Here is an 11,498-nt window from a genome sequence, read left to right as displayed (position 1 = left end):
AAATAATGATTGATTGATTCATAGGTGCTTTGATTTTTGTTATGTAGGCTATAGCTGTTTCAGTTTTTGTTGTTTTTAATCTCATTATTTGTCTTAAATGAAGGATTCTATTTATTTATTTATTGTTTTTGACAACATGGGTGACTGCTGCTGAAGCAATTTAGGCTACTGTTTCCCTGCTTTAGGTTTCTTTCTTAAATAAATTGTCTCTTAAAAGGTATTCAAATTTCAACAACTTGCAAAAGGGTTGTTTGCCAGTGACAATTGAACCAAAGGGCTTTATCACAATGGAAAGCACATTTGATTGACACTTCGGCACGGTTGCCAGATGAAAGCTGTTTTTTCCGATCTTCCCTGAAGATGTTAAACGCAGCATGTGGTTCTGAGCAGCATCAGGATCACGATGGGCAGCTAGCTGATGGTCTGCGTCTCTACACAAAAAAAAAAACCCAAAAGAAGAGCAGCCCGGTGACAGGTCGGTAAAATGCCACATTCACACTCGTACATTGGGAGTAGACTCCTCCTTGGCGTGCATGTGTGACTCGATGATGCTGAGTGCGTGTTGACATCAGCTTGCATGTGTCATGTGTGATGTACATGACAGAACAGAGGCGGTCTGCAGCGCTACAGGTGAACACAGGCTGTCTGTGCACACACACACACACACACACACACACACACACGGCCGCGTCCTTCACAAGATCGCTGTCTGTGACTAAAGGTCATTAGGAGACGCAGGTTTAGTCGCTGGATGGATGTCGTTTAATTGGCCTGTACTGAAATACAAGCCCACTGCAGCCGAGGTGGATACAGATATCCAACACAGTCATTAGGAGCATTTTCTTTTTTATCCTATAAAGATAATCTCATTGGGAGTCCCACTCATTCACGATTGATGTTAATTGTAAAAGTTTGCTTAAAAAAAAGAAAAAAAAAAGAAGAATTTGTTATCCATAATTGTTGGAGGCTACCGCCAGTGGTGGTACCTGAAGAAGTGGACATAGGCTACTATTTTTTCCCCCAAAGTGTCCCGTCCAGCAGAGGATAACCGGCCTCTGTTAGTAACAGTGACATAAGTCTCCTCTTGCATATTTAAGTTAGTGTGTACCAGCCAATTAGAGACAGAGGAGGGAGGGTCATCCCTTCACCATCCAAGGAATTGCAGCATCGTACTGATCCATCAATGATGTGAATCAGAGGAGATGGTGGGTACTCTATGGAGACTGAAAGATAAGTGAGTAGGCTAGTATACCTGTGTATACCCTGCACTACACCTCTGGCTACCGAACAAGGAGTGCAGTGTTAAGAGGAGGATTTCAGATTGACTAAAGAAAAACCGGCCAATTTGGCAAGTTAATCTGTGTTCTTATAGTTGTCCATTTCTCTAAGGTAGCCCATCTATAAAGTGGTAATAATCACTTATCAAAACATAAATACAGTCATTTATTTTCAACTTTTAAAGCTTTTAAGTTTTTTTTTTTTTTTTTTACCTGGTTAAGAGTTAATACTGTTGATTTGTACAACCTTAACAATCAAACAAGGCCATCAGACAAACAATTGGTTATTTGTCCTTTGTTATTTTAAACGCCTGTAAACGCTGTTACTGTGTATATCACTGACTATCTTTCCCCTCTTACTCCTGACCGAAGCACACTTTCCTGAGTCAGTCACGACCCTTTTATACTGAGAGGCTTGGTAATGGAAATGTAGCTGTTGTTCATCAAAAGGCTTGTGCAGATGAATAGTGATTCTTGCTGTGATCATATGTAGGAATAATTAGAGATCAGTTATATTTGTAGCTTTGTTTGTCCCAATAACATTCTATAGACTCACTGAGATCCTAGATGCTGAACACCTGGGAAAATAAGGGACAGAGTGAAAGGATGGACAACATCTTCATGATGGACGGCAGCAGGAGCCCCGTGTTCCTCACGGCCTCGTCCTCCAACCACCTCCAGACCTGTTTCCTGTCCAACAGCATGAAGAATGGAGTAGGAGATGGAGGAACCTGTCTCTCTGCCCAGCCAGTAAAGCCTACAGTGGCAATCTTGGGCTCAGGTGACTTCTCCAAGTGTCTGACCAAACGTCTGCTGCATTGTGGCTTCCACGTTGTGGTGGGCAGCCGTCATCCAAAAGTAGCAGCCCAGTCATTTCCCCATGTGGTGGACGTGACACACCATGAAGATGCTGTGGGAAAAGCAAACATCGTGTTCCTGGCAATCCGCCGTGAGCACTACTCTGTCCTCTGGGACCTCAAGCATTTACTGGAAGGTATATAACCACATATGTGCACCTTGAAACAAATAAAGTAAAGCATGTATCAATTTATACAACTATACAGTATGTGTGTGTGTTTGTGTTGCACTTGTTTACACTGTGATGTGCCAAAGTTCAGTTAAAAGACTGTAACTACTGACGTCATCTTTCTTTGCCTTTTTGATCTGCAGGCAAGATTATTGTGGATGTGAGTAACAACAGGAGACTGAACCAGTATCCAGAGTCTAACGCTGAATACCTGGCTTCATTATTGCCAGACTCCATTGTGGTCAAAGGCTTCAATGTCATTTCAGCCTGGTCTATGCAGCAGAGCTGCCTCAGAGATGCTAACACACAGGTGAGTGGAATATGTTGTGAGAATGTGTGTGTATGTATGTCACTTTTTTTTTAAGATTAGAGTTTGGCCTAGAACAGCTGAAGATAGACAGGAAATGTGGGAAGGAGAGTTAGGGTATCAAAGTGCTGAGGTTGGGATCAAGGACTGTAGTCTCTATATTGGGTGCCTGCTCTACAGACTGATCTTAACCGGCACCCCTACTATCAAATATATAAACTGTATCAGTTGATTGATTGGGTTGCATCTCCCTCTATTCCATTTTTCAAGCCCAGCGCAGTTTCGTCAGATGACTGCTCATCATGAGATTTCTGCCTCTTAAAAGAAAGTTTTTTTTCTTGTCACTGGAACTTTGCTAAAAGTGCTGTGCTAATGATGGATTAACGCTGGGTCTTTGTAGATAATGCACAGTAAGTTAAGGTCTTTTACCTGCTCTTTTGTAACATCATAACACTCTTCTAAGATTCTGCTGTGGGGTGTTAATGCCTTACCTGATCTCTGAGTATCCACGACTTATACTAAGACCCCCTCTCGGAAGAACTGCTAAAACCCACAGACAGCAAATCAAAATTTGTCATAGCATCATCCACTGGGAAAAGGTCAAAGGCAATAGACAACGCATCAGTTGTTGGCCAAAGAAATATCCATGTGTTCACATCTGAGAGCAGAGACAGGGGTTCATCCATACAACCACCTATTGTCATGTATCTGGAGTTCCTTAGGTCTTCTGGTGAAACCTGTGTTTCTCTATTAGCAACTGAGCAAAGTTCATGCAGTAGGTGGAACTATGATTATTTACACCAAGTTCTAGAGGTTAATAAGTGACATACAGTCCTTAAATATTGATTTTGACAGGGTATATTTCATATACCATTCTGTTAGGTATTATATACTTAAATCAAAGCTGAAAAAAAAATCATTATACCTTGTAAAGAAGTGGTCAGGCCTTCACTGTCCATTTCAAGGCTCACTAAAAACATGATTTATTAGGATTTGTGTTTTCTCTAACAGTAAGATATGGCAGCCCACATACTGGACAGCCAGTTTACTGCCTTGCTATAGCTCTCTCGACAATTTATTTCTGCTTTAATTTAAGCACAAATTATTATGGAAAAAGGTCCACTTCACAAGACAGGTGCGTTGGAGAGCAATGTGTCCATCAACAAGTATATCTGCCCGATGGAAGGTCCAGTACTGAAACGCTGCCAATAGATGTTTCTTTGCATGTTAGACAGTGTGCAGGAGTTTAGATTAAAAACGTCCTGTGAGCTTTCAAATCTAGAGCAAATTAAAAATCTATTAAAAAACCCACAACAATATTACTCCTGGCTGGATGGATAAATCCTGAAATAATCTCCCCCCCCCTTCAGTCAGATGTCTTTATCCGCGATTTGGATGATACATCTACAGATTCCTAAAATGAAAAGGAAATGCATGTACTGTACAGTTTGGATTCAATGCACATGTGTTGCTCTAGTGAGGATCTGTGTTCATGTCATTTGTTTTAATACCTTTTGGAGACTAATAAAGTTCTATGACAGATGACTTTGCTGCATACTTTAAATCACATTTTTCCATCTATGTTCCATCCTCTAACTCCCCCCGTCTCTCTAATCCTGCCACTGTGTAGGTTTTTATCTGCAGTGACTCACTGAAGGCTAGACAACAAATTATGGAACTAGCACGCCAGCTCTACTTCCAGCCGGTTGATATGGGCACCCTATCTTCATCGAGGGACATTGAGGCCATGCCGATACAGTTGTTTCCTAGCTGGAGGGGCCCTGTCCTGGCTGCTGTGGCCCTATCTATCTTCTTTTTTGCCTACTCTTTTGTACGAGATATCATCCATCCTTATGTGAAATACAAGCAGAGTGACTTCTATAAGATCCCCATAGAGATGGTGAACCGAACACTTCCCACGGTGGCCATTACTCTCTTGGCCCTTGTGTACCTGGCAGGCCAGCTGGCAGCCGCCCACCAGCTTTACTATGGTACAAAGTACAGACATTTTCCACACTGGCTAGAAGGATGGCTGCAAAGCCGGAAACAGCTGGGCCTCCTTAGCTTCTTCCTTGCTGCTGTCCATGTTCTCTACAGTGTGTGTCTGCCCATGAGGAGGTCTGAGAGGTACCTGCTGCTAAATACTGCCTACCAGCAGGTCAGTGGCATGTCGAGCTCTAACATTATGCCCATACTGATACTGATGATGCATTTTGACTTAAGTCCAACTTAAAGGTGCACTATGGAGTTTTGGTAGTGAAATTTGAAAGTTGGAGATGTGAAACAATTCTTTGCTATATTTTCTGAACTAAATACACAAACTTAAATCAAAGAAAAAAAGGTGTCCCTGGAACAATGTTTGGAGCTAATCAGCTACCAGGAGAGTTACACTTTCACTGTTGCAGGCCCACTTCCTCGAGCACTTCTCGCGTAGCATTTTATCTTCAAACATTGTTACAGGGAAAGCAAATGTTTCCTCTGAGGACACTTTGTGTGTGGAGTTATGAACATATACTACATAAACTGTTCACTTCTCCAACTTTCACATTTCTCTTCCAAGACTCCATAGTGCACCTTTAACAAGTCAAGGCTAAAGGGAAACCCCTGGTTGATCCAATTTTTATTATTTAAATGTGTCAATATATCTGATTCAGCAGCAAGGGCAAGGGATTGTAACTCAGTTGACTTTGATAATTTCTACAAATATGAACCTACCAATAATGTTGAACAACTTATTGCAAAGACTAAAACTCCCTTCATCAAGCTCTTGGCAAAAAAAACAAAACCATAGAAATGTAATCAATAAGGTTGACATCTTTCCACTACTTTTTAAACGTACATATAGCAAATAAATTCATAAATTTAATTGGAAACAGATAATTGCTTAAGTTCCTGAAATACTCAAAATAGTACTTAATAGTTACACATACTGTAATCCAGTTCCGTATTCACAACATTTGCTGTCTATGTACATGGAAATGTTCAAAACATGGTCTGTCAAACAGAGAAATTGTTTTTTTTATTGGAAACACTAAATTAAATGTTCTGGGGTGATGAATTCTGAACTTGTCCATGAAGTCCTAGAATATATTTGTGCAGATTTGTGATACTTTTCTTTTTAGATTCTTACTCAAGAATAAAATACAGTACACTGACATGATACATGAGCCATTTTTGTTACAGACTCTTGAGGTATCACATATTAAGTTTTTGGGACATCAACATTTACATTTTTGTTCTCACTTGATTTTTTTTGTAAACCAGAATTTCCCTCAGGGATTAATAAAGTATTTAAAAAAAGATTCTGGCCATGCATAAAAGAAGCAGTGATAGATGATGATTGTTGTGAATTTCATCTCCGTTTCCGTTTTATCGGCAGGTTCATGCTAATTTGGAAAATTCTTGGAATGAGGAGGAGGTGTGGAGGGTAGAGATGTACGTTTCCTTTGGGATTATGAGTCTCGGGCTCCTCTCACTTCTGGCCATCACCTCTATTCCCTCTGTCAACAGCGCGCTCAACTGGAGGGAGTTTAGCTTCATACAGGTAACATACAGAGAGGGTGGCCAAGGTCTAAAGAGAGATTCATTTTCAAAATTCATGTGATGATTCTCAGGTGTTTTTTGGGATGTTAGAATCAATATTTTATGAATACTACAGCACATTTTACAAACCACCAAGGTTACTAAACTGCAAAGGATATGTGTTGACTGTGGAATTCCTTATGTGCTTATTTTAAAGTGTAACTAAAGCTATGTGTCTAGACGAACAAGATTATCCATTTGCTGTATGACCACAGGAGTTGTAACTCAGTGTTTCATCATGAGTCTTCCTGTCTTTGCTCCAGTCTACTCTTGGCTACATAGCTCTACTTATTGCCACTTTCCACGGCCTGCTGTTTGGCTGGAAGCGAGCCTTCGAGGAGGAGGCGTACCGCTTCTACCTGCCGCCCTGCTTTGTGGTGTCACTGGCCCTGCCCGTGTGTGTCATACTTGGGAAGGTGCTGATGCTGCTACCCTGTGTTGCCCGCAAGCTCCACCAGATCCGCAGAGGCCTGGACAGCAGTCATGTTCGGTGCAAGCGCCTGGAACCGGTGGGCTCAGCTGCCCAGATCTCACCTGAAAGAGTGACCATCATGTAATCTTTGTAGCACGAAGCTGTCTGCTCCAGTATTGAGATTCCATGTATACTGCCATAGTTTGTTTGGTTGCAAATAAACATAATTTATGAATACGGTACTTGTTGAAGGGCATAATTCCTCTTTGTTACTGTGAACTGTTTTTTTTTCTTCTGACCTGTGAATTGTGAATACTTGTTTGAATACTTGTGTACTTGTGATCTGATAATGTGAAGAGTTTTGTCACTATTTCTCTGTCATAGTGTAAATCCAAATGTGCTTTCCTTGATAGTATATTACCACTAGTCCAGTACGTTGTTACTGTGTAAATGTGCTTTGTAAATACTTTGTTCTTGAAGACGTTACATTAACATACTACTTTAAAGTGAAGTGTATTTTGCGGGTTCTGCTCGGCCCGTGAAAACATTTGAATTATGTCGTCTTTGTCTCTGGAGGAGATTTGTCGAGTCTAGGGAATAACCCTAATGACGGCATAGTAATGTTAAGGAGTACAAGGACTACAGTTTTTTTTTTTTAATCAGACAGGCTGTGTTTTGAAACTGACGCAATGGACTATAAGAGATATGGGTTGAGAAGACTGTACTGTGTTGTGTTATGGTATTTAAGAATCCAGTGTTTCTGTCCAAAGATCTATGCCTTCTATGCACAACTGTCTTGTGTAGGTACCCCCTCAACCTCATAGAATTCAAGTACTTAACTACACCTGTTCCTTTTAATTTAGGGTCCAACGGGCGAAGATTTTCTTTCAAGGAAAAATACTTGTTGGATTTTTTAACATCTTGTATAGTTTGGGGTCTTTACATAAATGCTCAAACTTGGTGAAGGTGTTCTGATGTGCTGTAGGATTAAGGTTCTTCGTTATTCTGCCACTAGGGGGTGCCGCAAAGTGTACATCTCTAGCTTTCAAACTCGTTAGTCTGTATCTAAAGTGACAGAAGTGGCTCTACTTGAATTTTAAGCACAAAATGAAACTAGCAGAATAGAATAATGCATAGATTTTCATAGATTTTCCACAAACATTTGATCACCAACCTTGCAGTGCCATCTATAATGCTTATAAATCTGTCAAAATAAGAATAAAAAAAGACTATTTCACTGTATATCTTCACCATGCAGCAATAATAGAACTGTAACAGGAAATGATGCAGTATGTAATGTTTTCTGTGGCCGATCATTTATTGAAGAATTTCTCAAGCCTCTAGCAATGACTGCCAGGTTGTCTTCAATGTTTGTTACTGTCTCACTGGTTTTGTTTATTGTCATATGTGACCAGGTGATGTAACATCCAGCCCCTGGCATGGCTGCAGTGAAGAAACAAGCAGCATCCACAGATCAACATTGTTTATTTACTTTTGAAAAATGCCATATCTGAGCTTATGTTTTACCCTATAATGAAGTAAAAACCACCAAATGTGCTGCATATTTCTCAAGTCTGTAAGTAGTGTTTATTCTGTTGTCAAATAATCCAATGTTTGATTTATGAAGTAACAGTGACCTCTGCTGTCCATAAATTAAAGCTCATTTGTGAATATTGATATTTTCTGAAGCACGTTGTGTTGCATGGCAGAAGAAAAGGTTGATTTGATGTTAATTCTCTCGATTATTATATGAACACATTCATAGATACATCCAGTCTGAAATGTCATTCCATTCACTTCCATAAAGAAATAGTCTTAAGAATGGTTCTTGACTTGTGCAACTGATGGAAGTCAAATCTGATAAATTAAACACTTGCTATATTTGGTCATAATGAAACTGCTTCTTGGAAAAAAAAGCCCAAAGCGTCTGTGGAAAAAGTGCTGACTAGTCAACATGATACAAGGAAAAGCTCAGAGGCATAAGTATAAGTACTCAGAAGTATAAAAATAATTTTAATGAAAACATACAACACTTACATCTCATCATGACAATTAAAAGTGAATTTCAAAAGATTTTTAATTCCCCAGTTTAAATAAATTGTTTGGACAAAGTAAATAACAATCCCCACAGTTAAAGTCTAAGAATTATATTTAAAAAAACAAAACAATAAATTAGGATTTTTCTTGTAGTATGGCTGTGGCATGCTTTCAGTTTCAGTCCCTTCAATAACATGACATTTGAAAGACCCAATCCTTGATTGATACAATGAAACTCCAACAACTTTAAGGTGTCATCGTTTTTTTCATCGGGAGTCACACAAGTAGGCGTTGAAATTGCATCTGCAGGTGGAGCAAGATATGGAATAAGTTTCCAAAAAAACAACATCTTATAGTCTGACATAAATCTCTGTCTATGTTCCGAATTTAAACATGAATCATTCACAACAAGGTGGCATGGGAGTGAAGTCCTTTCGCCGGTAATAAAGAGAGTCATGAATCCTGTATAAAAAAAAAAAAAACACTGCTTCAAAATGACAGCAGGAGAGCGGTACTAAAATGTTACTGAAACTTTTTCATTTTAAGAAACCCACAGCAGTCGTCATGTGTTGCAACAAGCAATAAAAAAAATAAAATAAAAAAAAGAGTCATATATGGGAGCGCAGCCGCTCCAGGTGAAGCAACAACTCCTTCGCAGTAGGTCTGCAGGTGCCGTCTGCGTTCCAGCACTGGCTCAGCAGGGTCTTGCACAGCAGTCCGAGCTCCGTCTCAAACACAGGGTTGTTGTGGACCGACGGCCTCAGGTTGTGCGCCACGACCGCGTAGAGCACGTGTTGCCTTTCGCCGTCGTAAGGCTGTTCTCTGGTGATCAGCTGCCACAAGGTGATCCCGAATGAGAAGATGTCTGCTTTGGGAGATACCGCCTCACCTCTCAGCAGCTCCGGGGCTCTGTGCGTGTACGTGCCGCCTACGTGGCTCAGCTGACGGCTGACCGTGCTGACCTCACATCCACTGTCCACTTTCAACGAGCAGCCGAAATCGACGATTTTGCAGATGTCCTGACTGGAAATCAACACGTTCGCTGGTTTTATGTCCAGGTGAAGGACGCTGTGGGAGTGAAGGAACCGCAAACCGTTTAAGATGTCCGCGGAGTACCTGAGCCACCGGTCCACCTCCAGCGGCTCAGGACACCCGTAAATGATCTGCTGTAGATTTCTGTCCCCCACGAACTCCATCAGTATCGTCCCAATGCTGCTATCGTCTCCGAAATCGTCCGGCACGCAGGTGGTCGCAGCGATGACGCGCACGACGTTGCTGTGCCGCAGGTGTGCCGCGTTCAGCTCCGCCCAGAAGCTCTGCCGGGACGCCAGCTTGTTCTTAGTGCACTTCTTCACTTTCTTCAGCGCGACAATTTCCCCGAGGTACTCCACCCTGTACACGGAGCCGAACCCTCCGGAACCCACCGGCTGTGCGGAGCGCAACTCCTTCCAGTGGATCACAGAGGACCAGAGCCGACTCGCAGCTTTCCCGTGGTGCCGATTTATGGGGACTTGCAATGTGGAGCCGTGGGAGTGTTTTGTTAGCGGGCTGCTGCAGATCCCGAAATCCAGAGAGGGGTAGATGTCTCTGGGCAGCAAGCGCGAAATGGGGATAGGAGAAGGCATTGTGCGCGCTCGGGACAATTCATGCAGTCTGAAGTCTGCAGCTGACTGAACAGCGGCCCCACATCTTCACAGCTTTTCAGCACAGTCGCACGCACACAGTCGGCCACACCGCCACGTAGTGTTGTGGAGTATGTATTGCTTTCTGTTGGAGTTCAGCAGGTTCATTCAGATGGTTCAACTCAGTTTACTTTATAGCTACAGTCAGGAGGACGGTGAAACGTGTTGACTTAGTTCTTAAAAACTTGGTATAGTCTATTTTGGTCCATGTGTGTCTCGCTATGTCCACTCAATATTGCTCATTTTGAGGTCGGGGGTCGTTGGATCATCACTGCAGAACATGAAAAACAAGCCTGTCTGCTTTTGTTATTTTCAGTTTTTGTGTGTGTTTGTGTGTGTGTGTGTGTGTGTGTGTGTGTGTGCTGATAACATCACGGGAGGGGGTGCAGAAAATCTAGCTCTAACAGTTAGGCTACTTCAGAGATGGTGTTGATGAAATGGGACAGCACACAAGGTGATGCAACATCTTCCTGTAGGCCTACATCGAAAACAATATGACTGAATATGACTGAAGTCCTGATTTCTTACCACCGATCGAGATCATAGCTGCTTTGTTAGGCTGCCTCTCGAGCAGCAGGATAAAAGTCAAGCCTAGAATAAGGCTACGAACTCAAATAATCTATCTCACATAATGTATAAGTGAGTGGATTTTATTTTAAATCATCAGCCCAATGTCATTGATTTAAGAATGCATACAAAATGTCCTAGTTGTGAAAATGTTGTTTTCACCAGTTGGCTATAGTCTACACAAAACAAAGGTTCTTAATTGACCCTAACCCTCTAAACGAAAATATCTCATTCTTAATGAGTTTAATTTAGATTATGTTTTAAACAACTTGACAGCTTTTAATAAAAGCAGTTTGTATTCGTTTTTTTAAAAAGCAGATAGGTGTAGGTATGTTGTTGTATGTATGGAGAAACAATCAAACTAAAAGTCTTTTTTAAATATAAACTTTGAACTAAAAGAATCCACTGAAGATAAATTCTATAGCCTTTTCTCATTCCTCAGTTTGAACATTGTTGATTCCTCTCCCTCCCTTTATTGTCTTAGTCCCTGCTACGATGCAAGGATGAGACGTGAGGAAGGATGAGTTGAGGCAACAAAACAAGATAGAGCCTAAATACTTCACGAGTCGTTGTAATGAAGTCATTGAAATGTGATGAGGCTCAGTTA

General features: G+C 41.3%; 2 protein-coding genes across 3 annotated transcripts; one reads left to right on the top strand and one right to left on the bottom strand.

Annotated features, from left to right (window-relative positions):
• Nucleotides 1-344: 344 nt before the first annotated feature.
• Nucleotides 345-8,280, top strand: steap2 (STEAP family member 2, metalloreductase). 2 transcript variants are annotated; one of them, XM_020638552.2, is made up of 6 exons: nt 345-475; nt 1,828-2,271; nt 2,448-2,614; nt 4,242-4,769; nt 5,991-6,155; nt 6,457-8,280. In XM_020638552.2, the coding sequence occupies exons 2-6, from the start codon at nt 1,845-1,847 to the stop codon at nt 6,748-6,750; spliced, it is 1,581 nt and encodes a 526-aa protein (XP_020494208.1). In that variant the 5' UTR covers nt 345-475; nt 1,828-1,844; the 3' UTR covers nt 6,751-8,280. The 2 variants fall into 2 exon arrangements, with proteins under 2 accessions (XP_020494208.1, XP_065804872.1); XM_065948800.1 differs by lacking the exon at nt 345-475 and adding an exon at nt 492-630.
• Nucleotides 8,281-8,589: 309 nt separating this feature from the next.
• On the bottom strand, nt 8,590-10,330 carry mos (v-mos Moloney murine sarcoma viral oncogene homolog). The gene has a single exon (XM_020638556.3). It carries the CDS (start codon nt 10,265-10,267, stop codon nt 9,251-9,253), a length of 1,017 nt encoding a protein of 338 aa, XP_020494212.1. The 5' UTR covers nt 10,268-10,330; the 3' UTR covers nt 8,590-9,250.
• Nucleotides 10,331-11,498: the final 1,168 nt, after the last annotated feature.

Source organism: Labrus bergylta, chromosome 20 (genome assembly GCF_963930695.1).
Source record: "Labrus bergylta chromosome 20, fLabBer1.1, whole genome shotgun sequence".
NCBI lineage: Eukaryota > Metazoa > Chordata > Actinopteri > Labriformes > Labridae > Labrus > Labrus bergylta.
Note: the sequence above shows the minus strand (reverse complement) of the source record. Positions and strands in the feature narration are given on the sequence as shown.

Excerpts from the sequence above, each read along its gene's own strand:
- steap2 (XM_020638552.2), top strand. The coding sequence starts at position 1,845 with ATGCTGAACACCTGGGAAAATAAGGGACAGAGTGAAAGGATGGACAAC. Across the intron at positions 2,615-4,241 it reads TCAGAGATGCTAACACACAG|GTTTTTATCTGCAGTGACTC; the intron begins GTGAGTGGAATA and ends GCCACTGTGTAG. Across the intron at positions 4,770-5,990 it reads TAAATACTGCCTACCAGCAG|GTTCATGCTAATTTGGAAAA; the intron begins GTCAGTGGCATG and ends TTTTATCGGCAG.
- mos (XM_020638556.3), bottom strand. The coding sequence starts at position 10,267 with ATGCCTTCTCCTATCCCCATTTCGCGCTTGCTGCCCAGAGACATCTAC.